The following is a 25,914-nucleotide window of genomic DNA, read 5'->3' as shown; positions in this document are numbered from 1 at the left end:
CAGAAAGCCCTGCTCTGAGCAGCATACGATCCAAGTGGAAGACAAGGAACAACAGATGGAAGGAGATGGGTGAGGGAGCACAGGGAAACAGTGAGACATCATTACTCAGCACATGGGCAACGGTGTCAGCACACCAGCTGCCTAACGCTTGGGACAGCTTTTGCAGGCTACGCAGCATGTTCTTCTTTTAGCATTGGCTAATCTAGGTTCACTTGGATATTGTCAGCTTTCAGCCATCGAAGACAATGTGGGATGGGGTAACCTAGATAAAACCAGATCCTGGCTAGTACAGGCTATATGTTAGTTAGGGGATAAGAACATATTCAAGAATCATAGAATACCAGGTTGGAAGGGACCTCAAGGATCTTTTGGTCCAACCTTTCTAGACAAGGTCTATTCAGGTCTTCTACATGTGAAAGGCTTGTGTTTTACCTGTCCGGGGTCCAAGTGGGGCACAGCCCATCAGCTCACATGCCCTGTGTTACATGCGCGGCGGCATGGCGGCGTAGCCTTGGTGGCTATGGGGAGGAAATGTCTGGTTAATCCCCAGCCCAGCTAGTCTTCCGTGGCTAAGAGAGTTGAATATGGTTGGTTTACTGTAAAAGCTGGCCTTTCTGAACACTTATTACCAGGCATAGCTCCACAGACATCAACAGAACCCTGCAGTAGACCCAGAATCGTGGGAAGGTACGTCTGATCTGCTGCCTGTCTTGTTTTGGTTATGTATCTGTGCCCTCAGCATTGCCCTTGCCTGTGTTTGCTTATCTGTGACTTGCAGAGGCCTTGCAGCAGATAGGATGCTCTGCTAGCCCTGCCCACCCTCTGCTCGCATCTGTGTACCTCCAGACAGCCTGCGCAGGGGGAGATCTCTGTGGGAAGCATTGGGAGGGGGAGCTGATGCAGCAGATCTGTCTCCCGGGAAGGTCTCTAAGGCGATGCTTCAGGGCAGGCTGGGTTTGAGTGGTGGTCGGTGGGGAGAAGGGGTATGCTTGTGAACAACATGATTCAGCCCTCATGCCAGGGCTCCCGGTGGGAGGTGCTGCATCTCCCGGCTGAAGGATCAGAGCCCTGCTGAGTAACGAGGAGAGGTTTAAAGATGTCATGGGCTGGAGCTTCTGTCATGTAAAATTCATGGCGCTAGCAGGCCATCTTAAATAAAACATCACCCTCCCTGGAAAAGACAGAAAGTCTTCATTTCATGCTTGTAAAAAAAACACAAAGAAAGGATGTTTAAAGAATGAGGGAATTCGGGACTGTCTGGTGTGTGCTGGTCTGATGTGACCCCGAATCTGCTCTCACAAAAGCTTTGCGCTGGAATGACACGGGCATGTTGCCCATGAGGAAGCATAGCAGTGAGGGCAACATCGCTCCAGCTTAGAGGAGAGGACTCGTGCTTTCTGATTAGCAGAAACAGAGGAGCTGCGTTTCTCACCTCTGCAACAGCTTCAGCTTCTGGGGTGGCTCCACGAACTTCAGTGGCAACCATGCATGGTGCCGGCGGGTGACGGAGCAGACCTGGACCAGCTCTCTTGTTACAGGACAGCTGATAACCTGGCTCCCGTTACACTTCTCCTTCTGCTTTTTGTTTGCCTGCCCGCCTGTGCCTATTGCCCTGTGCTCATTAGTACTTCTGTTACTGAGATCAGACTGTTTTCCTTAGGCTGCTCATCACTCTCCTAGGTGTTGTGTATACTGAAATTTCTAAGGGACTTGTGAAAGTTCCGTGTACCTTGAGGTAGCAAGGCACGATTATATGGCCCTTCCTTTGTAACATGAGTTCTTCCTCTTCTGGGAAGCCTGATAGCTGAAGAAGAAGCTATTGTTTGTTGTTGTTACAAAAGGCTCTTGAGATAAATGGGAATCTGGCACCCACAACTAACCGCGTAATTTCAGAAGGGTAACTGAAATGGCTGGAAAGCGGTTTTTGCTACTAATGAGGGCAGTGAATAATTGCTGCCTTCGGTTCTTTTTCAGGGCAGTATTAGTTTGCTGGTTTTAACAAGATAGAGAACGCATGTGTCGGTGACTGCTAAAGTACATTTCATTTTTGTATGAATTGATCCCAACAAAGTATAGTTACAGAAAATTCAGTGCGATATCACATGTGATGTGTTGCAGGTGATAGGTAGCAGAAGTGACCCATGTGCAAGTCTCATGTGGGGGACGGAAAAAAAATGGAAGGTTTGGGGTATAAGAAGCCATATTCATGACTTTCTTCCAAACCCACTGGTTTACCTGGGAGCAATGTTAGAATCACATGGCACAGCAGTGTTAAATGATGATGAGACAGGGATGCATGGCTCCAGCCAGCCTGTATCACCCAGGCCGTTTCAGCAAGTTTGCAGGACATGTCCCATGTTCTTAAAACAACGCTGAGCATCCCCGCATGTGATTCTCAGTCACCCCCTCTGAAACACGGAGCTGAGTTCCCGAGCCATAAGATGGCCTAGCCAGATGCCTGCCTTTTTCCCCATTCATTTGTGCCGTTTCTGTTTGCAGGAAGATCTACAGTTGCCTGCCCCGCGTGGAGGACGTAAATTGTGTGGCTTTAGCTACAGTGCATACCTAATGCTCTGTGACAGTGTGGTTTTTGCTGGAGAAAGAAATATTATTTGTAGTTGGATATTGAGTTGGATCTGGTCCAGTCGTCTTTGTCTCTGCCTATGTTGTTTCTTTGGAAGTTCTTGTTTCTTTTTTGGGAGGAGTCACCTAGATGGTACCAGCAATTAGCTCAGGGAGGCAGGCTACCTGGGGCAGGAGTTTCAGGGCTTGAGATGTAATAGAGAAGACAGATGAAAACAGCTTTTCTGAATTTGAGTGTATGCAGTGTGTTGGTGGATTGTCAAAGAGGCAGTTGGGACCCCAAGAGAGCCCTGGTTCCTGGGGCAGCAGTTCCTGGGCAGAGACAGAAAAGGTGTCAGCAAGCACCAGGCTCTCCCAGCCAGCTCAACCCCTTCCCTTTTCCCCATGACAGGAGCAGCCTGTCCTCATGCTTTCGTCCTCTCAGCAGCTAAATCCAATGTTTCTTGCAGTTTTGAAGCCAAGAGCCGTCTGTGCAGAAGCTCCGGCTACTGGTGGTGTCCTGGGGAGGTGGGCAAGCAGGATTCCCATGCGGGGCTCCCCTCTTGCCGAGATGACTTGCCCCAGCAAGCAGCTTCTGCTGGGGCTGTTGCCAGATACGCAGCCCATAAAGGCATGGGACTCATCAGCTGTACAATGGACCCCGTGCCTTCACAGACCATATACATCTGAATTTTGTCGTGTGAGTGGGAACTCAGAAGACCTGTGGGCCTTGGCACTAGTTTATGACAATTTTTGTGACGGTTAATTTCTGGAAGTTTAGGCTATGGTTCATCTGCTCTAAAATACATATATTGATGCCTGGGCTACTCGTTCTGAATTTCTTTTATTGTTGATGGAGAGAATTAGGCAGTGCTGGTATGTTGCTTGACTGGCCTGTTTTAGATGTCTACATTTGCTTGAGAGGAAGGGCACTGCCTATGCCCATGCCTTTTTTTCTGGCTATAAAAGCAGTCTGGATTATCTGCAGGGATGTAGACTTCTTCACACTGGCCATGCAAGGTTAGTAAAAGGATTCATATCCCCAGAGCTTGAATCTCCCATTAACTCATGCACTGAGCAAAGTCTCTGGATTCCTCAGACAGGCCAGATGAAAACCGGGCAGGTAGAGACCTGGACACAGAGGGTCCCTGTTAGGTCCCAGCCATAGGAGCCCTCTCCCCCTTGATGGGATCCACCCTGGCTTGGTTGTCCGATGGATCTTGACTGGAGTTGTGACCACTAACTTGATGAATTAAAAGCTGGTGCAGGATTTTGTTGCCTCGAGTTGATTTGTTTGTGCCAAGGAAGAAAGGTCTCAGAAAGTACACTTGAACCTCTGGACAAGTTCTCTGTTGCTGAACTTGACTTTTGTCTAGCTGCTGAGATCTTGGGTCTACTGTTGCAGGAGTTATGAACATCTTCAAGTGCAGTGTTTCTATCATCCTTCAGACTCTGCCTGATTCCCTGCCTCCCATGACCCCCTGGCACCTTTTCTGCTCCATATCCTTGTCCCTTGTTACCTGCATCACTGTTTTGCCTTTTCATAGCCTCTCTGTGCTCTTGTCTGGTTTGGTTTGCTCACTGCTGCATGTGCTTTGTTTTGTTGACCACCACGGCATGAGACCTGCAAGGTCTCTTGATTAAGTCTGACTTTGCCTTTTAAAAAGAGGCCTGAGATCTCACTAACCCACCCAAAGAACTGAAAAAACAAACTACCCCAAACAAGACAGACAGGAAAATATACAGTGGATCTTTCTGTGCTCTCATAAGTAAAAGTCAGACAATCACATGGTCTTCTAAAAATAACACCCATAGCGAGCGTTTCAGTAGGAATAATACTGACCTAGTTTGCATGTTGCCCACATGCAAAAAATAAGTTGGTGAGGAAAACCCAATTGCCTGATGCAGTATTTGCATTTGCTGAACCAGATTTGAATTGAGAGGTGGTTAATTAGATCTTATATTCTCCTCTCGGCAACCTCTCCGGAGGTTTGAGGGAAGAGGGGAAGGGGGGATGCTCGCTGGCTGCATGACCCACAGCAGTCGCTTGCCTTCTGCGTGGGCTGGATGTGTGGGTTGCGCCTGCGTGGTGCAGTCAGCGAGGTTCCTTATGAGCTGAAGTCCTCTTCTGTAGACTCAGTCTGGGATGTTCATGTCTGGAGAAAGGGCAGAACATCTCTGTGATCAGAGGACCTGAATCTAGGTATGTGAATTTAGCTTTCAGTCTCCATCTGTGAGGCAGATAAAACATTCTGGTATGGAAGGAAACCTCCCTTGACGGCCCAGCTCCTGCCCACCCCAGGAGCTCTGTCTGTGCTTGTCCCTGCAGCCAGCACTGCACCATAGCCCTGGGATGGGAGCTGTACCATGGTGGGCCCGAGAGCGTCTTGCACTAGCCCCTGCCTGCCAGCTCCTTCTCATCCCGCCTGGGGAGATGCTGCTTGGGTGCTGGCCTGGGCCTGGACCTGGACCTGCTCCCTGTGGGCAGCTCAGTGTCAGTGACAGCAGTGACAGCAGCCATCGAGGGCTGGCATCAAGCTGGCATCCCTCACAGTGATGGATACCCTCAGGGTCCGATGAGTATCACTGCTTGATAGGAAAGGTTACTGGGCCTGGCTGATGGCCTCCATCAGCCCACTGGGATCTCAGGGAGATGAGGAATGTGGATGTAGACAAAATGGATTAGTCGCAGAGGCAGAAAGCAAAGGTCTCAGAGGTCCTTACTCCAGGGCTGACCAGCCTTTCTGTCCCTCTGAGCCATGTACCACCATCACTACGTTATTGAGTGCCACAGGATGCACTTCCCACCTCTTGAAGAGCTGGCAGATGGAGAAGTGTCCTTTGTGGTTCATCGGTAGGACGTGGCATTGCCTCACTAATGTCCCCCCAAGCTTCCCAAGGGTGATGGATGTGCGCTGTGTCTGCCGCTGGGTCCCATCGTGACGGGCAGTGTAGGTCTCAGCAGACCCAACTGGCTTATTGCCCCTTGGCGTGACATGAACCAGCAGTCCTTGGCCCAGCGCAGCCTCGCTGCTGACAGCCCAAGGGCTGGAGCTGCCTCCGAGCTGCCGGAAAGCTGCAGGTGGCTCCGGAGCAGCAAGCTGGCCACCCCGCTGTGCAGTCGTGTCCTCCACGGCTTTGGCATGTCTCAGCCTCTCCACGGAGCCGGGGCTGCCTGGCCTGCCGCCTGTGCTGAAATGAGGGCTGCTCTCCTCCCCAGGCTCTGAAATGAGAGCAGGAGCGTGCCGGGGAGTGCGTTCTGCGGATGTGGATAAAGCTCTTTTATGACTAATGGATGCCATTGCTTTCCCTTAAGATTATATCTTTTTTTTTTGTTTCTGCTCTCATGATAAGCAATACATGAATTTGTGACTCTCTGAACAGCCTCGATGCTGGGAAATGCTCTCATTCAGGCAGAGAATCTAGGTGCCTCATTTTGTTCATAATGAGCTCTGAAAGTTGACAGGAATGTTCTGGATGGCAGGTATAGCTTCCTGCCAGCAGGCTAGATGCAGGCATTACCGATTCGGTGCATCACAGGGGACAATCAATAATGTGAAATATTAATTGCGATTTTTTAACATTTTTTTTACCCTAATATGGGGCACTCAGTAATGAAGATCTGTACCTATGTTCAAGAGGATCTGACTCGTGAGATCATATGTTATGAAGATGGGACTTAAATTTTTTCACTGATTCCACACCTATAAATAACTACTATTGCATATGGCATCTAATTATTTAATTGTATATGCAGATTAGATAGTCATTTACATGCTGTCATCAATGACAGCAGCTGATAGCACTGGCAGTTATTTCCAGGCACATATGGTAATGCCAAAGGTTTTAAATATCAGTCAGTACCTGCCATACATATCAATATCTCTCCCCATCTCTTCAAAAAATGTTAGAATAAATTAATATCACAAGGTACATCTGCTTCTTCTTGGAACTGGTTGTACCACCGCAGATCTGTTGTGTTATGTATTTCACGTAAGACTACAGTCCAGCTTGGAGTTCCTGATTTATCTGTGTATGTGTGTGATGGCCCCCGAGACTGGGAAGCAAAAGGAAAGAAAATGTTAATATGCTTTTTCTCAGTTGCATTTACGCATGTGAAGGGTGGGGGGTGGCAATTGCAGACATGAAGGGCTTGGGTCCCACTTGTACGAAATGGGATCCATAGCCATTTTGATCCAGAAGATATTTTACAGCTCTTTGGCTCTCCTTTTCTGTAGGCCTAAATGGGTAAGGTTAGTAGAAATCAGGGCTAGGGAGTGGCCAGTTCATCTTCTTATCCTCATCAGCAAAATCAGTGCAGTCTTCCTTTTCCTGTTGCAAACCAGGTTTTGAGCATGAAAGCTTATATTTTGCTGCCTTTTTACTTGTTTTGCCAATCAAAGGTAACTAACTAACTGTGAAGAGTGTGGTAACAGCCAGGGGACCTCAGTGAACGTGCATCCATTGCTGGACTTGGAAGGTCCCCGTTAAAGCCTTCTGCACAGAAAATGCCATTAAAAACCCATTCATTCAAACAAACAAGCCCCAAGGCAGCTGCATTAAAATCCAACGATTCTGTGCTGTGGCAAGATCAGCTATATTAAATTGGTTTGCAGGTTGTGCCATTTTCAGACGTTATTGACTGTGAGGCATTTGTTGTCATGTAGCCACGTAGCACACAAACACCACTCCACACGGCTATTTCCCCCTCGCTAAACAGATGTGTACAGCTAAGAGGCTGAATGTTCTCTCTGAAACTAAAGGAAATAGTCACTTACTTAAGTCCTTGGTTGGATTAATGTGGCCTTAATGCTCTTTTATTAATTGAGTTTCAAGAGTATCAGCTCTTGACAGCCAGTAAACAACATGTGCTGGATGGAGATCTAAGGTCATAACAGTACAGGTAACATGCTTGTTTGGGATGGGAAAAAAATAGTTGTTCCTTTTTTATTTGCTTGATAATTTATAGAATAGAATCACAGAATCGTGGAATCATTTAGGTTGGATCATCAAGTCCAACCGTTAGAAAAATCCTTGAAAATTACCTAATTTTGGTTCCCCGAGGACCTCATCTTTCTTCTCTGCAGGGGGAAACTCACTGCGAGCCATTAATGCCGGCAGAGTGGTTGCAGTGAAGGCGGCTGAGGAACGCTGCCAATGTGCTGGCAGTCGGTGCTGTGCAGCTCTTGGGAGCTGGGTTGGTGTCTCTGAATCTTTATATAGAGCTCCCTCCACTTTGCCGAGAAGTGGGAAGCAAGGGAAAGATGAGATATGTCCTGACACTGGCAGCAGATGAATGCGTTACAAACACTCTTCCATTTCCTTTACCTTGCCTGTATCTGATGACTCCTCCCCACCAAGTTTTGCCCACGCTTTGCTTTGTTGGGATTTCTTTCATGCCTGTAAGAGAGGAAGGGGTCAGAAAATGCTGAAGACTAAGGGAGCTTCCACATCATGTAGCAGTGCTGAATTTTCTAGTGCCACGTCTCCTCTAAATGCTTTTCTGGTTTTGGAAGAAAACACAGTGGTGGAGTGTAAATGTTTTATCACCATGTGTTTGGGAGGCCTGCTTTATTCAGCCTCAACTCACGCTGATAAAAATTTAATGCTTCTCTTTGTGCTCATGCAGAGTTCATCCCCAGGGTGTTTTTCTGAAACAGTTTCAGAGGATGATTAGCTGTCTCCTAGGACCCTTTTGGGTTCCTCTTGCTGTAGCAGCCCCCTCACTGTAGCTTGCTGGCTCCAGTGTTTAGAGATTGCAAAAGTCTTTTAAAACTGACCTTTTTATAGTGTGACATGGCAGCTTCTTGGATATCCTGAGCTTTGCCAGGGCTAAACCAGCTCCCTGCTCAGTGTGGGGTGGGAATGGAGTTCTTGCTCAGACTGTCCAGAAGTGACAACGGGAGATGCTGGGGGCTGAGAGTTTCTGAAAATGTGATTTATTTAGGTGTCTATATGAAAGCTGATCTCTTTTCTCTCACCTCCTCTCCTAAATAACCTGTCTGCTGCGTGAGAGTGTTGAGCATGGAGGATAAGGGCCCTGAGTCATGTTGTTAATATACCCCATCCCATATAACAGCTCCTTTGGCAGTGCAGGGGCATGGGGCGTTCCTGCCTTAGTTTGCAGCCAGAGGTGCCTGCTGTGAATGTTGAGTGGAGAAATGGTTGAGTTTTGATCTTGTGTTAATATTTAAATGCGCCCAGCTCCTATCTGGGAGGTCTCAGGATGTCCTGGAAACTGATCTGTAATTATGATTTTTAGCCTCCAGATGGTGTCTGGCAGATGTGCCTGTGGAGCCATGTCAGTACGGTGGGGCCGAAACATGGGAGAAATTACACAATCACTGGCCTCTTGTGGCAGCAGGAAAAGCATGCAAGTGATGTCATGTAGATTTTCATTCCCAAATCTCCACCTGGAGCACTGTGTCCAGCTCTGGAGCCCTCAGCACGGGAAAGACACAGACCTGTTGGAGCGGGTCCAGAGGAGACCATGAAAATGGTCAGAGGGCTGGAGCACCTCTCTCCTATGAGGAAAGGCTGAGGGAGCTGGGGTTGTCCAGCCTGGAGAAGAGAAGGCTGCGGGGAGACCTGATTGCAGCCTTTTTATACTTAAAGGGGGCTTATAAGAAAGATGGGGACAAACTTTTTAGCAGGGCCTGTTGCAATAGGACAAGGGGTCATGGTTTTAAACTGAAAGAGGGTAGATTTAGACTAGATACAAGGAGGACATTTTTTACGACGAGGGTGGTGAAACACTGGCCCAGGTTGCCCGGAGAGGCGGTAGATGTCTCATCCCTTTGAGCAGCCTGATCTGGTTGAAGACGTCCCTGCTCATTGCAGGGGGGTTGGAGTAGATGACCTTTAAAGGTCTTTTCCAATCCAAACTATTCTGATTCTATGATTCTATGATCTCTCCATATGCTGCTTCAAGTAGGGCTGCAGATACAGATGTGTGTGTAGGAAGTTTCCTGCAAAGTTGTACCTAAAGTTTTTCCTGCTGGAAATCTATGAAAAAATGCACAGAGGAATCCTATCAATCTAAGCCAAATGAAAAGACTCAAATAGAATCATTTTAGGCTTGTCTGTCCAAATGGAGATGGAATATTCATAATACAAGCTTTCAAAAAAAATACCCCTCTGGATAAAATCATAGATCATCTTGAAAAGAGACATGCTGGTGGTTGAGCTAACGCATTCTTTACCACACTAGCAAACAAATCCATAATTTATTTTTTAAAAAATGCTCTTTCCATCTCAAGGACAGCAAGCAGCATTGAAGTTGTAGTTTTCCTCTGGCAGACCTGCCCCTGGAGCCTTCCTTCCATAACTCTTCAGGTAACTCTTAGGATTAGAAACCAAGCTGCTGGGTGGCTGCTCTCCTGGGGCTGTGACCGGACTGAGCCTGCAGCGCTGCGGTGGTTTCTGCGGCAGAAACACCTCCCTCAGCTGCTCGTCAGGACTTGGGCTTTCCGAGCGCTGAAATAACAAGGGTGGACCCTAAGTAAAAGGAGATAAGGTGTGAAGAACTACTTCTGGGATATTTCCCTTCGTGTTTTCCTGATGCCTTCTGAGGCAGAGAGGCCCAGTCACCTGTCCTCCTTGGCACATATACTTGGCACATATACTTTGCAGTTTGGCATGGGGTATATATTTTCCATATTGCTTATATAGAGGTATATATGGTAGGACAACATGGTCAGGCCGTATCTCTTCTTCAGCTGCTGCCCATGCCAGACTCCGAAGGCCCTGAGCAAACACAAACACAAGGGGAAACATCTTCCTTACAGTCCTGCTTGTTTCATTCTGAAAAAGAAACCCCAAATTAGGCAAAATCCCCAGGAATTAGCTAAAAATGTTCCATAGGAATGGTAAAGTAGGTTACTAATTAAGTGAAAATTGAGGTCAGTTTGGAATGGGGTCCTCACCATCAGGAAGAAAACGGAGGCAGCGCAAATTGTACAACAGGTCCAAACGTGTTCTGTTTCAGTGTTCAGGGCAGGGGAAGGGGCAGCATTCAGTTCTTTGGGGAACTTATTCCTAGGACTTTAGTGTGGTTTCTGAAACTGGTGGGAGCATGCAGCGTATCTGTCTATCTGTCTCTTGATCCATCTGTCTGTGCCCTCCTCATAAAGTGAATTCCTCCTGTTTCAGACAAATCCGGAGCAGGACAGAGGTCTCAGATTAACTTCTGCAAAACTGGATGAAAATCAGCGGCTGAGTGGAGAAGAGCTACTCAAGGAAATGCACTCAGTAAGAGAAAGGAAGAAACAACTTCTTTCCCTTTTGCTCCAGCTGTGGTTACTGGGCAGCAGCAGCAGCAGCTCCAAATTAGCTCCAAACTGGCAGCTCTTTGGCCAGTTTGGGGTAACAGATCTCGGGGAGGCGAGGGGGTGCAGCCTGGGGTGAGGAGGCACTGTAGGGGAGCAGCTTCGTTTCAGCTGTTGCTATGGGAAAGGTTGCTTGTATTAAATATTTGTGCTGCTTTATTTACTCTTGCAGACACACGGGTTGGCTGGAGAGTAAACAGGAGATTTGGTGAGCAAGAGAGGCAAGGAAGCCATATCTGTGTACCTCCAGACTCAGCTGCCAGGTGGAGTCTCTGATGCCTGGGGTTCGTGCCGTGTTTTGTTCCTCAGCAGGAGCAGTGATGGTCTGTCCTCTCTTCTCAGCCATGTATTTTCATGCAGTGTGTAAGCCTGTGTTATTTTGTGCCAGCCACCCTCTGTCAGTTTGGTCAAAACTACCTTTAAAATTGGTTAAAACTGAATTAAAACCCACGCAACTGCATTAGGGCAGGGGATCAAACGAACAGAGAGATGCATGCAACCTGCGGCTGCGTTGTCTCATTTCTTTAGGAAATGGGGTTATCCTTAGGAAATAAGAATAAATATATGCTTTCCACAGAATGATAAACAGCTAATTTTGCACGATTAACAAAGTCACCTCCTGCATAAGATCATGATGGCAATGTCAGCTGCAATGTCAAACTGGAGGGGAAGGTATTTTTGGTTTGTTTGTTTTCTCTCTCTCCAAAAAGCTACCTCGCTTCTAATGCAGACTGGCTGTTCTTTGATTGCTGATGAAATCAAAGATGCTGCGTGTGGGTGCAGGAACACATTGTCAGGCTACAGCACAGCTTCACAAAGTGCTTTTGCAGGGATTTATATCCTAGGGAACCACTATGTTTCCGTGCCGTACTCTGCATGTTTTATCATCATAATTAATATTCCTTTTTGCCATCTTTCATGCCTTTGGTGCAAAGTGGTGGAGAGTACCAGCGTGTTCTGGAAACAAAGAAGGAGGTGAAAAAACCCCAGCTCTCTCTCTCCAGACACTGCAGATCCAGCCTGCCTGTTAGGACTCAAGTGTATTTCATATAACAGATGCTACTGAGCACAAAGTTTCCATTGTATATGCCTGACTGTGTTCTTGTGGAGTCCCTGCAAAGCAAGCAGGGGCATTGCTGCATTGCTGGAATTGGAATATTAATGTAATTGGACTCTTGCAAAGTCATTTCATTTGAAGTGCTAATAGTGTGACTTCATCCCGATTAGCATCCAGACCAAACAGCTATTGTTCACGTCAGGCACACAATCCACTTATTATGAAGAGATTTTATCTATCTAGGCAAAAGAAATGGGAAGCAGCAAGATAAAGAGCTATGTCAACAGAGAAACAATATAACAATTTATCCGAGGTATTTGCTTGTTTAGTGAAAGATCCCAAAGACAAAGGAGTTACAGTTTTTCCGAGATAGAAAGACAGAGTCTCAGTGATGTGGGGAGGCTGTGGGCTTTTCCAGGAGCTCCAGGCAACGGGGGAAACTCCTGAACGCTGGGGATGTTCCCAGATGACAAATTGCTCCTCTTTTGCAGTGAGCACAGCAAGGGTCAGGGTGGTAAGGAGAATGACCCCCCTGAGAACATCACACTGTGGATAAATAGAGGCATTGAAATGCCAGGAAGAAGGAGGGGGCGGGGGCAGGCTTCCAAGAAGTGGCTTTTGAGGAAGAAGAAGGTCATTCGGCACACCTGACAAAGGAGGTTGTTCAGAAGCAGAATGGTGCTTGTTATGGCACAGCGTCCTTGTGGTTTCCTACCGCCCTTCTTTCTGCTTGGAAGGGCTTCCCTTGGGAGGGCACCTCAGGAGCCCACGGAAGGGGCAGGTGAAATGTAGCAGTGCCCCGATTTCCCTGACCAAAATGATGGGTTTGGACAGCAAACAGCCCCTTTGCGTTATGTTAATGCTTGGTGAAAGACCTTTATTCTCGTTTGATCTTGACACTCTTCAGCTCCTCTGCTGTAAAGGTGTAGCTTCCTTGGGGACTTTGCTTGTCTCGGCATAAAACCATTCATGGAAGCACTGCGGCAGAAGATGTTCCTAGAGATTTAAATCATCCCCATGTGTTTTAGCAGCAGAACTTTAGCCTGAGCAGTACAATAGCATTAGAGACAGTACAACAGATATTAGAGCACCCTGCATGTGCACATAGACCCAGAAGAGCAGGCTGCTGGTGGCCTCTTGGCAGCTCCTCTGTGGCATGTCCTCTCCTGGTACAGTGCATTCCCCCTCAGTGACACCATCCTTCAACCCTTGCCTTTGGAAGGCAGTTGTGGGCAGAGGTACGCAGAGTGGGTGGCGATGGATTCCACCTCCCGCGGCAGCAGGAAGGTTGGGGCAACACCTCATGCTCAGTGCCCACAGTCAGAAAGGCCATCCCCAACTTGCTGCCCCTTCGCAGGGTGCTCGTAGCTGCCTGATTCCCCAGGCAGCTGCCTGCTTTGCCTACACACACACATCGCCCCTGGTTCGTAAACCAGTTAAAGGTAGGACAGATGAGATCTGGGTTGTTGGTGCTGTGGTGCTCAGATGGGGTGTCCCTGGGGGCACGCTCATCTTGGGGAGTGCCTACTATGGCTTTGATTGAGTGGATCGAGTGGACCACGGAGCAAGAGATGGTCCTAGCCTCGGGAAGTCAATCCATCTCTGCCCAGTCACTCCCTGCTTTTCACAGCCTTGTATTGTATTCCCTTGAAAGAAGCTTTCTGGGAAAATACAGCAATTCCCATGCATCATGTTGCCCCAGTTCAGGGCACGGTCTGCAGTTGTACTGTGTTCAAAATCTGTATACTGCAGAGAATCTTGCCTGCAGGACTGGCACTTTGACATCCAGTTTCCTTCCACAGAGAAGTCTGGGGAAATGATTTTTGTCAGAGCCAGGCGTGTTGGAAAAATGCTGATGAAGTGAAACATAAACACATTGTGTTGGAATTTTCATGGGAAAATATTGCTGAAGGGTTTCAGCATGCCTGGAATGCATCTCTTCAGTACTAACCCTCTCACTCCGTCTTGTATTCATATATAGTGCAGCTCTAATATTCCAAAGGAAACATTTTAATTTTAGCCAATTAAAAATTAAGGTCAAAATGGAACCTAGAGCCTCTCAATTTTCAACTTTTTTCACAACCTGGGAAAACACTGTATTTTGCAACCTCAGTATTTCCTACTGGCAACAGCTCAAGTGTATGACCGCTGCTGGAATTTCTGTTTGTCCTTCCAAACGAAATGTATTTATTTCCTCCTCCCTATCGTTACTAATGAATCAAATGGCTCTGTGATAACATGCTGGTGGAATTAAGCACTGGGTAAAAGAGCTAGAACAACATAACATTTACTTGGTTTCCAAGTGGGAACTAGTGGAATTTTACTGTCATGAAAATGTAGAAAATCTTGGAAGAAACTGCAGGCGTTAAACCCAGAAAGATGAATGCATGTATTTGGAATAACCTAGATGCTGCATGGAAAAATTGCCCCTTAAATTCATACCCCCCAAAATCATTCTTGAACAGTGTATGCTTTTAATCAATACAGCTTGTAATTGCTAACACAAGACTGTCCTCCGCTGATGGAAATCCTCGAATTCTTGATTTCTTTTTTATTATAACAGGAAGGAGAAATAAAAACCAGTTTGTAACTATCTAGCAAAGAGAGCGTGGCAAGGACAGCATTTCAGCTTATCTCCAAGCGTAGTGTCTTTCTCACAGCAGTGCAGGGAAGTTTTAAAAATCTATTGTAAACATGAGCTCCTGGAGTTAAAGGATACTTTCTGTATAGGAATTTGTTCTGAGGTTTATGGTCAGAACCTCTAGCAGCCCCAGACCTGCCAGCACGGTTCTCGCACTAAGGGGGCATGCATCTCCTTTCTCTTCACTGCAGGCGTTGGCTGGGGAGTAGACTTATACGTGTGCATACACATATGGACACACACGCATACGTGTGCATACACATATGGACACAGACGCACGCATTTGTGGCGCATTGCTGCAACCTTATGCCCTTTATATATACGGCTGTGTATATAAATACAAAATAATATATAGCAGTGTATATAGTTGCCGGAAAATTGCACAATCCAGAAGGCTGAGATCGCTCTTGTCTCCTCTGAATGGTGCTGCTAAAACATGAAAACCAGCGCCCTCTCTCCAGGGCTCTGCTTCCCTGTCGGCTGACATGAGGCTTGCTGGGAGGTGGGGAGGAATTTGGCTCCAAGGCCAGGCGTGATCTCCTTGCCAAAGAAGAACTCAGGTGTAGCCAGGGTGTGTGGGGTGGGTGGAAAGTGATGTATGCTTTATAGAAACTATTAATAATCAACTCCCTTAAACTGATAGGATTGCCATCGACATAACTGGCAGCACGCAGGGATGTTTTAGTCATTTAGAAAATGCCGAAAATCCCGTTGGCTTTCCCCCAGTGCTTGTGGTTAGGTTGTGTATGAGGTTTTTTACATTATTTTCCTGGAAGAGAGAGAGATTACATAAGAGGGCTGGCAGCCTATAAAAATGTCATCACTCGGCATGGGCAGGAACCAGGTTAGACTTCTTCGAAGGCAGCTGAAGCCTGTAGCCTCGTGGAAAAAAGGTAAATCTAGGGAGAAACGTCTTCTCTGGAAGACAGCCGCTAAGATCACCTTGCATAGAAGTTTTTCTAACCTTTTTTTTTTTTTCTGATAGTATTCTCAGTGGGGCAGAAAGCATCTGGATCTGCTGGGATTATGAGGAAGATGAAGTATTCCTGGGGAGTCTTCGTGGGAAGAGGCGGCAAGTGGGAGAAAATGGCTGGGGAAAACGCAAGGATGTTGCCCAAGGCCACGCGTGAGGAGAGGAAGAAGCAGGAAGCGAAGAGGAGAGGGAAACTGAAAACCATGGCAGGCAAATTGCTAAAGGCCGTGGCTGGTGGGAAAGAGGCAGCGGAGGGGCAGGCTGGCAGTGAGGATGTGGCAGGGAATCTGCTGAAGATGGCAACCAGTGGGACGGAGGCGGAGGGAGAAATGCCTGCAGGTAACCAGTCCTGGACTGTCTCTGCCTCTCCCAGCCCTGCAGGCTCTTGCTTTCGTTCGCTGCTGCAGTAGGTGCTTTACACTTTCCCCTGCCCCATCCTTCACCCAAGATCTTGTCCTTTCTGAACTGTACACTTGCTCGTCTGGAAACTTCTGTATTTTACTTTCCCTTTGCCTCACGGGTATTTCTCTTTGCTGATCTTATTTTTATCCCTGCAAAGACTCCTGATGCATCTTGTGAGAAAGACGATGTACGTGTGACTGACACCCTGTCAGGTGTGACCGTGCTGTTCTTCCACCGACGGGGAGGGGGCGGTGGGTTGTATATGGGCTGACCGTACCAGGTAAAGGTTTCCGACGTGTTGCGTGCATTGAGGCAGGACGAGTGCCGCTTGCTAGACCCTTCCTGAGCAGATTGCCCATTGCTTTGCTGAAGATCCTTGCATCAGCCCTTCTCCATTTTGTGTCATGTTCCTCCCTCCAGTCCTGTTTGACTTAATGCTTACTGCACAGATGGGGTGTTTTCATAGAGGAAAGTTAGGGCACAGGTAATGGAAACTCCTGCTCTTTCATTCTTCACTCTACACCCAAAGCTGTATCCTGAATTGATTTCGGAGTCCCATTGCTTCTGTCCTTGCTTAACTTTCCCTGGGTTTTCATCAAGTCTGATTTTTCCTCTGGGTTCTGCTCAGGATACCTTTGGGCAAATCTTGTTAACCCTTTGTTGCTCTATTTTGTAATCTGTAAAACGCACAGGAAAAACCCCGCAGCTCTGTGCAGCTGTTGTGAGATTATTTTTAACTCTTAGTGGTGGGATGGGTGTGATGGGTAAGATACTTTGGAAGCAAGAAACGGTGAAAAACTTCTCCTTCCAGCTTCTGAACTTCAAAGATTTTGTACCTGCTTTGCCAGGATGTCTGGTGATTAGGGCAATGGCTCAGTCAGCACAGCTTCCTGCAGACGTGGAAGTCATGGGGAGTTATGTGAATTCCCTTTGCTCAGACACTGCAGATAGGTAGCCCACCTTCTGATTTTCACCTTTGGGCAAAATAGTATGCGTAGTTGTTTGACCTAGTTAAAAAGCCCTGGCAAAGAGAGGGCCCTGGGCTGCACTGAGCAGCTTCCGTCTACAATGAGATCTTGCTGGCAGGAGTGAGACCCTCTGCGTAGCCGTGCCAGGCTGTGGACGGGAGAGAGGAACCTTACAAGTGAGTTTGCAGCACTTTGGTCCTGCCAGGGTTTCTGTAGAGAAGACAGAGGATTCCTTCTAAGCTTGACCTTCAGCTGTTGGCTCTTTCAGAAGATGTCCTTTCTCTAATGCTTTTCTTCTGGAAGAAAGATACTTTCCTTAAGGGGAGATTGTCATTAATGAACCTGCATTCCCCGCAAGAGAAGGTCTACTGGGATGATGACAGAAATCTGCAGACTAGTCTGCAGGCTTAGTTAGCCTGGAGGAGAAAGGACGAAAGAAAGATGAAAGGAAGCACTTGCCCTGAGGAAACTGAGAGGTGCTGGTGCGATACCTAAAGTGAGGTGATCTTGAGTAGATCCTGAAGATTTTTGGGATACATGTAAAGTACATACTTCAGTACTCAGATATTAAAGTGATGGGTCCTATAGATGAGTGAACAAACATCACATTGTGTTGCTGCTCTCTCTATTGCAGAGGAAACCATCTGCGGATTCATTGAGCAAGGAAAATTTTTTGAAGCTTGTGATCGTATTTATGATCTGCAGCATTCTGGAAATGATGGTGCTGGAAAGTCTGAATCACTTTATATGCTACTGGCTGAACGAATGTGGACTGTGGTGGGAGAAGCGCTCAGTGGAAGTGGTAGGATGTTCCTGGAGCCATTGCAGTCGGTGGCGGAATCACTGAAGTGGGAGAAGAAGAAGGAAGCAGAGTGGCTTGGCAGTGGCCAAGAGACAGAGTCTGTTTCCACCTGGAGTCCAAACTTCTGGAGGAAAGATCTGGAGGAAAAACTAATACAGTACATTACGGCCCAGATTCCCTGCTTTGGTTCCTCTACTAACACAGACAAGACTGTGCTAAACCAGCATCTGAGTCAGCTGGAAATGACTTTTCTCCCCAGCCTGGAGCACAGAAGTGGTTTCTTCAAGGAAGCAGGACTGCTCGTCACCTACACCCGCTGCTGTCATGCCTCTTTGTCTTCTCACCTTTCCACCCTTACTGACAGTAACCATTTCAGCTTCAGCCAATGTCTTCTAGTGTATGAGTGGGCCCTTAAAATGTACAGAAGGTATGTTTGAAGGACTTCTTTTTCTCCACATTTTTTCTATGTCTCTATTCTTCAGTTCTGAGCACAATCCCTGCTTCCTATTAACTCAGGGATGCTCAGGACGTGTGCTGAGTTTGGACTTGCCCACTGCCTGTTTCATCTTCTGTGCTCTGAGAATCAGACCCTTTTTTCATTGCAGTACTGCTTCTTTCTAAATCCTTGGTATCAAGCTCAGGGTCTTACCTGAGGTAGGCAGGTTATTTCTCCTCTGGGCTCCCGTTGGACATGTACAGCATTCTGCTTTCCTGAACAATTTCTTTTCTTGCATTAAGCCTTTTTTAGCAAGGTCTGTAATACTCTGATTACTCCAGAATAATTTTCTCTTGCCTTGTGCTCGGTGGACTTCTCATGTCATCTCTTTGGTTCTCTTGCTGCTTTATCTGGCGTGTCGTTTGACCAGCTGTTTCCATATTTCCTGCATTAGCATTCAGATCACAAGAAAAACACATAGCAGATAATTAAATTCCTGCCCAAGTTTGGGAAAACAGATGTGGCTTTCCCCATGATCTGAAGAGTGACACATCTGGGATCTTTTGTGGTTGTCATCAAAGCCTGAAGCTTTCTGGTGATTTCTTTTTGTACAACAGTGGTAGATGAGGTGTTTGATTCTGTGTCCATGGTTACCTTGCTACTTGATAGCTCCAATCTATTTATGTCCTAATAGTTTTCAGCCCTTTTGGGTTATTTGATTGCTTCCATCCAAGCCTAGAGCTTCTCTGTTCCTTGTTTTAATTACACTTACAAACCCTTGATTGGCTCATTGGTTCATCGGGTGGGCTCTTCCCCTCACCAGCTCCCAAAGGAGGGAGGCAGGGTAGTGGGTACGTGTGGGTGCACATTCTCAGACACATGGGAGATGTGGCCAGGATGCATCCCTTCTGCTGAAACTTTTGTGGATTTAAAATAGTAAATCTTTGGTTTTAAATAAGAATAATGGATTGATGAAATATTGAAAACTTACAAGAAATTGGAGGTGAATAATTGTGTAATGTAAATATACAATGAAAAGCTCAAAGATAGGAAAAAATGTAAGTGAAAATGCTGAATTCCTTCAAGAAAAAAAAAAGCAAGAGCAGACTAACTGTATTAGGGTCAGAAAGTAGCAAAGAAAGTGGAAATTAGGAGAGCAGAGATGACAGACTTAACTATTTGGATTTTCCTCTCTGAATACAGTTACAGCCTTAATGAAAGCTCCTGTGTAGATGCAGTTGTCCTGGTATATAGCTGCTTTTTATTCCATTTGGAGAGAATACGTGACACTTGTAAAATTGTGCATCTGTGGAAGTGTCTTTGGGTGACTCTGCCCAAGCCCAAGAAGGAATTCAGCAGCAGGACTGAGGGAAGGGGAGAGGGAAATGACGAGCAAAAAGTGTCATTTGGGCAGCAAATACTGGAAGAAGGAAAAGAAACAGCACAAAGGAATAGCTGGCAAAAGGGCACAATAAAGATCATCTACCATGTTGCGGCTGCCCTGGCGCTGCAAACGCTGCTGGGTGCTGGCAGGGCACCCCGTCTGCTTGGTACGGGGCCATGGTGCCAAGCAGGGGGTGCCAGGTGGGCGACGGGCTGCGGACCAGCGGGAGAGGCCTCTGGCTGAGCTCTTCTTTCTGTACGCAGTGGCAGCGAGACAGGCCTGGGACCCAGGCAGAACCCCCAGCACAGCCCTTCCCTTGGTGTACAGTGTCTCGTGTGGATTATTTTGAAGACTGAGGAAAAGTTACTTACAGTTGCCCGGGTAAGAACTCAGGAGCTTTACAGCAATCTGCCTGTTTTATTCCCACGGTTTTAAAATAAGGAATGCCCTTGTTAAATTAGCTGCTCCCTTGCTAGCTGAGCCAGCTCTGCTCAGGTGTGTGTGAGCCCCAAGGTCTCCGTCTTGCCCATGTTTCATTGCAGAGCCCAGGTGTGAGGATCCATGACTGTCTTCTGCCAAAGGGATGCTGCCCTGTCCTCGCTCCTTAGCAAAGAGGTGCTGGGGCATTTGCAAATCTCTCTTCATCCTGTTGCTGCGCCTTCACAGGGCTGCAATCTGCTCTGCTCAGAAGCCAATGTATCCGGAGGAAAGGGAGGCTATGGGTGAAATCCACTTCCTTATTGAGGGCTGTTTCAAGATGCTGTTCATCTTCTCTCTATCTGTTAATGAGCCCACAGTGTGCAATACTGGGGTTTTTTTTTATAGCCCCTTTGCCTCAGCTGTGCAGATATTGAGGCTGTCAGATTTGTCTGTACATGGACCCTCAGAGCCCTCTCCAGACTTCTGGACTGACACTGCTGAGGTTATAGCAAAGATTATTTCCAGAGCCCAGCACAAGCAACCGTGCAGCTGGTGCACAGCCGGCACAGCCCTGCCATAGGTTTGGAGCAGGGCATCCTGCCTTGCGATCCCACGGGCGACCTCAGCTCCGGGGCTGCAGGTTCTCTTTCTTTTCTCAGCGAAGCTCCCCCTTTGAAGAACGCTGTCTGGGCACGTGGAATACAAATGATGCAGGGAAGATGCGTTGTAGCAACGGGGAACTCCAGGGCAAACCATGCTATTTGGAAATCTCAGCTGGGCCTTTTAGATTCAGCTAAAGCTGAAATGCAGCAGCAGGATTTACCACACTCATCTCTCTCGCATTCCCTTTCCACCAGCCCCTGGGGAGCAGAGAGAGGGGAAATTCCATGGCAAACTGCTGAATCACCCCAGGGAAAGTACTCTAAATTGCAGAGGTTTTCCTTCAGACCTATTCCCTGCAGGAGAACATGAAGGTAGTCACAGACATGGGAGCAGAGGTGCCAGCTGGTGACAATATGCTTAAAACCTACTGATTTCAGTGTTTAACATTAGGCACCTTTATGGGCTGTTTCTAATCATGACCTTGGGGAAGACCACATGTTCCTAAGGTCTGTTTTTAGCATGTCTTTCAATGAAGGAAATGACTTTACTCGGGGTAGTGCTGGTGGGGTTATCTTAGAGCACGTCACTGAGTCATTGGCAAACCCTCGCAGATGCTGACTAGCAGGGATGGAGAATTTAACCCTTTTTTTTTTTTTTAGTTCCCTCTAATGTAATAGCTGGAGAAAGCTTTTGTTTAACCGTGGGCTTTCTGCGTTGCTGATACACCATGTGCTGAGCGGGCTCACCTAGAGCTGGCAGTGGTTACGAGCTCTTGTGCCATGCTGCCCTGAGTCGGCTGCATTTTTTCATGCCACCTTGGATCTGGAAGCATCACAGCTTTCCATGGGGCCGCACTGTACACAGAGAACAGAGCTGGAATTGCTGGAGAGTCTGATACAGCAGCATCTCAGCTCATTTCAAACCTGGCCAGCTTAGGACCAGCTCCAGGTTCAAGCTAATGAGCTTAAGTGGACATGAGCTGACTGCATATGGAAAAAATTATGGGTGTCTCTTCACTCAGCTCAGTGGCATAGCTTATAAAACCTGCTTTATCCCTCTATTTCTTTTCCCAAGATACTCCAGCCTTTCATTATCCCAAATATACAGGATGCTGCTCTTGAGCAAATATCCTGTCAATTATCTCTGAGCGATTGTAATACATAATTGTGACTGTAAATCACAGGTGTGGGTTTTGCCACTTCAAGGGATGACTACATATTTTCTAAATGAAAAGAGACTGACCAAAATAAGCCATGGTCTGCTTTGCCTGTGAATACCTGGCTTGTCACTGGGAATGCCAGCCCGATATCTGTGCAAACTAAAAGCGCTTTAAACAGAAATGAGCGATGAGAACTGTGACCCCATCTGAAGGTGCTGAGAGCTTGGATGCCGCGTGAGGTTCAGCATCACTTCCAAACACCACGGCAGGGAACTCGGCCAGCTCTGCATGCAAGCGGTGTTCCCTCACCCCGGGCATGCCTCGGGCAGGGGGGCTTTGCACCTTTTGAGGTTGCAAGGCTGGTGAACTGGAAATGATGGTGCCATCAACTGGGTTGGGATCCATCACCCCTGGCCTTGCTGTACTGAGGAATTTCATGTGAGTGCAGGGCAAACCTTCCAGCATGACACCAGGATTCATTCTGATACTGAGAGGTGAAAAATGATCTTTCTGTCCCCTGCTTCTGCAGCATCAGCTCAAAACTGTCTCTTTGTCCAAAAACGGAGATGGCAGGACCGGACATGCACACCTGGACAAACACTTGAGGAGGGTTTAGACTGACCTGCAATGGATCACTTGGGTCTGTGTCTTCTTCCCTCTCTCCCTCTATTTTTTCAAGTAGACAAAAAGAGGACTGGGAAGTTCATGTGCTTTGGAGAATTTGGGCCAAGGACCTGCTGCTACCCAAATGAATAAGGCTGTGCAGTTTTTCTGCCCCCCCGCCTGCTGTATGTCAGTGGTGTGCTCCCACCCATGCTGAGCCTCTTAGGCAATTTTGACCACATTTGATTACGATGTAGAGGTCTCAAGGATGTTAAATTCTCACATGTAGTAAACCACCAGCTGGACAGATGAGGGACACAAGTTTTAACTCAGCCCCTTGCATTTTCTGAGAGGAAGCGGTTAGCTGGGCAGTCGGCACAGGCTGGCCATCCATGGATCTGCAGCTTTTACAGCATGGGGTACCACGTCTTGGTCAGGCAGGGAGGAACAAGGAGGAAACTGGAGATTATTTATGGGCCTGTTTGTTACAGCAGAAATTCTGGTGCTCTGCATGTTGGAGCTTTGGTGCCTGCGGTGCTGGTGTCCCCACAAGAGCTACAAATGGGCAAGCTCATGCTAATTCAGCCACATCGTCTGATCCAAAGCAACTAAGTACCATGGCTCAACACGTTATTGCCTTGTGGTTACCAACTGACTGCATGCTTTGTCCCACTGGGAGCAAGACCTTTGTGTTGGCTTAAGCTGACACATTTTACTGTGCAACTGGGGCAGGCTAGAAGTGTTTGTGCAGCTCGGCTGGGATGTGTTATCTCAGCACATCGCGTTCACACAATTGCTCGCAGTCAGGTGATGGCACTCGAGAGGAAAGGAATTTTTCTTGGGTTGTTTACAACTGCTTATTTGTCTTTGATTAACACTTTTCAATGAGTATGGCAGAGCAGTTGTTTTGAATATACTTTTGATTAAATTCTTCAGTGACAGCCACAAATTTCCTAATTCATCAGCCAGAAAAGAACAAAGGCAAAAATGGAAGATTGGACTTTACATTCTTTCTATTGCCTTGGAGGAAGATGCAGAAATGAAAGAATAAATAAGCAAGCCAGGCTTTTGAGTTTAAAGCTTCTATAAAGGTCATATCATGTTTCAAGCAATGAGCCCTTTCTCTGCACTGTTAGTTTTGTTGTCCATTCAGCATAACACAAGCCAGCCAAGTCTTGGGAAATTTCCCATCACGCAGCCTCATGGGGTTCATCTCTCCGTGACAGTAGCTCCAAACACCAAACCGACTCCTCTTTGCACTCGCAGGTCCCTGGCTCAAGTGAGGGAATGCTTTTAATTAGCACTGGCTGGTTTATGTGGGTGCTGGCTGGAGCTAGGAAGGGTGGAAAATCTCAGCCACAGTAGCTGGCAGCACAGCGTTGTGTCTAAGCGTTGTTTTGCTGTGTGGGTGCCTTCATTTGAGCCAAGCTAACTAGGGAAGACTGTAGATAACCCGAGCTGACACTGGGATGAAAGGAAGCTGCAAATCATTTAAACTCAAACAATGTAGAACAAAACAGAACAATGTTATTAGGTCAGCTGGAAAATAGCCAGGCTTTGGGTTAAACAAGACGGCAAAAAAAAAAAAAAAAATAGAGGCAGAAATTAATCTAGTCCAAATGCATAATGAGAGGCTGGGAAATCTAACTCATTATGAACACCATTGTATCTCAACTGTTCTTTTTTTTTTTCTTTTTTTTTAGGGAAAGCCCTGAAAGAAGCCTTTGATATTGGGAAACCCCCTTGTGCAGATGCTGCAGTCATTCAGGTAAACTGGGGGGAACTGAAAAGTTCTCACACTTTGGGGCAGTTGTGGTTTTGCACACAAGTATGTAGGCATTTGGCAAGACCCAATTTTGCGTGTCTTGGGCTAAGCTCAATGCGTTAAAAGCTTGCAAGTTAGCTGCTGTACTTAAACCGCATCTGTTTGCTTCCAAGCCTGTTTTTCTCTTGTGCATATGTAACAAAAACTAAAATAATTAAAAAAGGATGAGCCTGAGATTAGCTGATTCAAGCTGAAGTTTTATTTTCATATATGGACCTGGATTTTCATATAACCTTTTGGAAAGTCACAGTGTATGTTAACGGGTCTGCTCTGTATGAGTTCTGAAGAGCACTTTTACAAAAGCAGCCAGAGTCGCCAAGCCACGGCAGGTCCCCATATCTGGCAGAGCAACAGCAGGCAGCTTGCTCCCCGGTTATGTGCCGGGTACAGCTGCTACTGCTGCCCCCACGGCTTAGGCAGCCCCGGGGACTACTTCAGAGCACAGCGAAGGCGAGTGCTCGAAGGGCATTGCAGAAGCACGCTCTGCTGATTTACGAGCAGTACATACCATGGCCAGAGGGTGTTTGGATCAAGACCCGCAGAAGGCTTAAAATAAATCCTGGATTTTGCATGTGGACTCAAGCGATGCTAGAGATCAGGGGCAGGTTGTGGGCTGCTGTGACTGTATCTTTCTTCTCCCCTGCCACCACCCCAGCGGCAGTCCTGTTTCAGGTCATGAGAGGGGGAAGTAGCCCCATAGTCCTTCGGGATGGCAGGCAACGTGGGGCACCCCGTTGGAGGCTGGCGGTAGGCACTGCAGATGAGCAGCAGCTGGCTTTCCTTGTGAGGAGACACCTTTAGCTGGCAAAACCTGGCTTTTCTGGCCCCACTCAGACCCAGGCACCATGTGCAGAACTCCCAGCCAAGACTGCTCCCTCCTCGCCCTGACCCGTGCCCGCTGGCGCCGTGCAGCCGTGATGGACTCAGTGAGGACCTGCGCTAGGGTGGCTTTTAGCTACCAAGCTGGCTTTTTTTTTTTTCCTGCTTCTGGCTGACAGAACAAAGATTTCTAACGGGGACCAGGCCAAAGCCTGCTTTGAATGCTGTGGTCCTCCTATCTGCAACGCCTGGCCATGCTCCAGCACAAGTGGTTTTGCTCTGTTGTGTATGTAACTGACAGGTTCAAATGCTCTGGGGTAGGTGATGGAAAAGCCTGGATAAATAGGCAAGCCTTATGAAATTACCGCCTCCTCCATTTTCTCAGGCTGACACTTGAAGAACAGATAGAAAATGAACAAGGTGGATGGAAACTCATCAGCCATAGCTTCGTGACACTTTGGGGTGGCATATTTTATCCTGTCCCTTTGGGTGAACTTTTACATCTGTTGTGAGCAGTGGAAAAACCCATTCACGATGCGAATCACCCTTTGTCTCTGGCTGGCGCTTCCCAGAGCATGGGGAGAGCACAGCGTATGAGTCCATCTGTCTCCTTTTATCCATCTGGCTCTCCTCCCCTCGCAAGCTTTTGTTTCCTCAGAGCAACTAATGGGCAGCGTTAAGTTGCCACCTGCTCAAGCCTGCTCACTATGAGGTGGATTTTTAGCTGGCACAGCCCACCTCCTGCGGGCACCTGGGCCACCCAGCTGGGGTCAATGGGGCGAGACAGGCGCCGTGGGGTTTAACACACAGAATCACAGAATCACAGAATCGTAAGGGTTGGAAGGGACCTCAGGAGATCATCTAGTCCAACCCCCCTGCTAAAGCAGGCTCACCTAGAGCATGCTACACAGGACTTCATCCAGGCGGGCTTTG

General features: G+C 47.4%; 1 protein-coding gene across 1 annotated transcript; it reads left to right on the top strand.

Annotated features, from left to right (window-relative positions):
- Positions 1-20,278, top strand: LOC118452107. The gene is made up of 5 exons (XM_035892673.1): positions 1-69; positions 15,573-15,899; positions 17,565-18,159; positions 19,816-19,933; positions 20,219-20,278. The coding sequence occupies exons 1-5, from the start codon at positions 66-68 to the stop codon at positions 20,276-20,278; spliced, it is 1,104 nt and encodes a 367-aa protein (XP_035748566.1). The 5' UTR covers positions 1-65.
- Positions 20,279-25,914: the final 5,636 nt, after the last annotated feature.

Source organism: Egretta garzetta, unplaced genomic scaffold (assembly GCF_000687185.1).
Source record: "Egretta garzetta isolate BGI_Z169 unplaced genomic scaffold, ASM68718v1 scaffold334, whole genome shotgun sequence".
NCBI classification, from domain to species: Eukaryota; Metazoa; Chordata; class Aves; order Pelecaniformes; family Ardeidae; genus Egretta; species Egretta garzetta.
The sequence above is the reverse complement of the archived record's forward strand: the minus strand, read 5'-3'. Positions and strand labels throughout refer to the sequence as shown.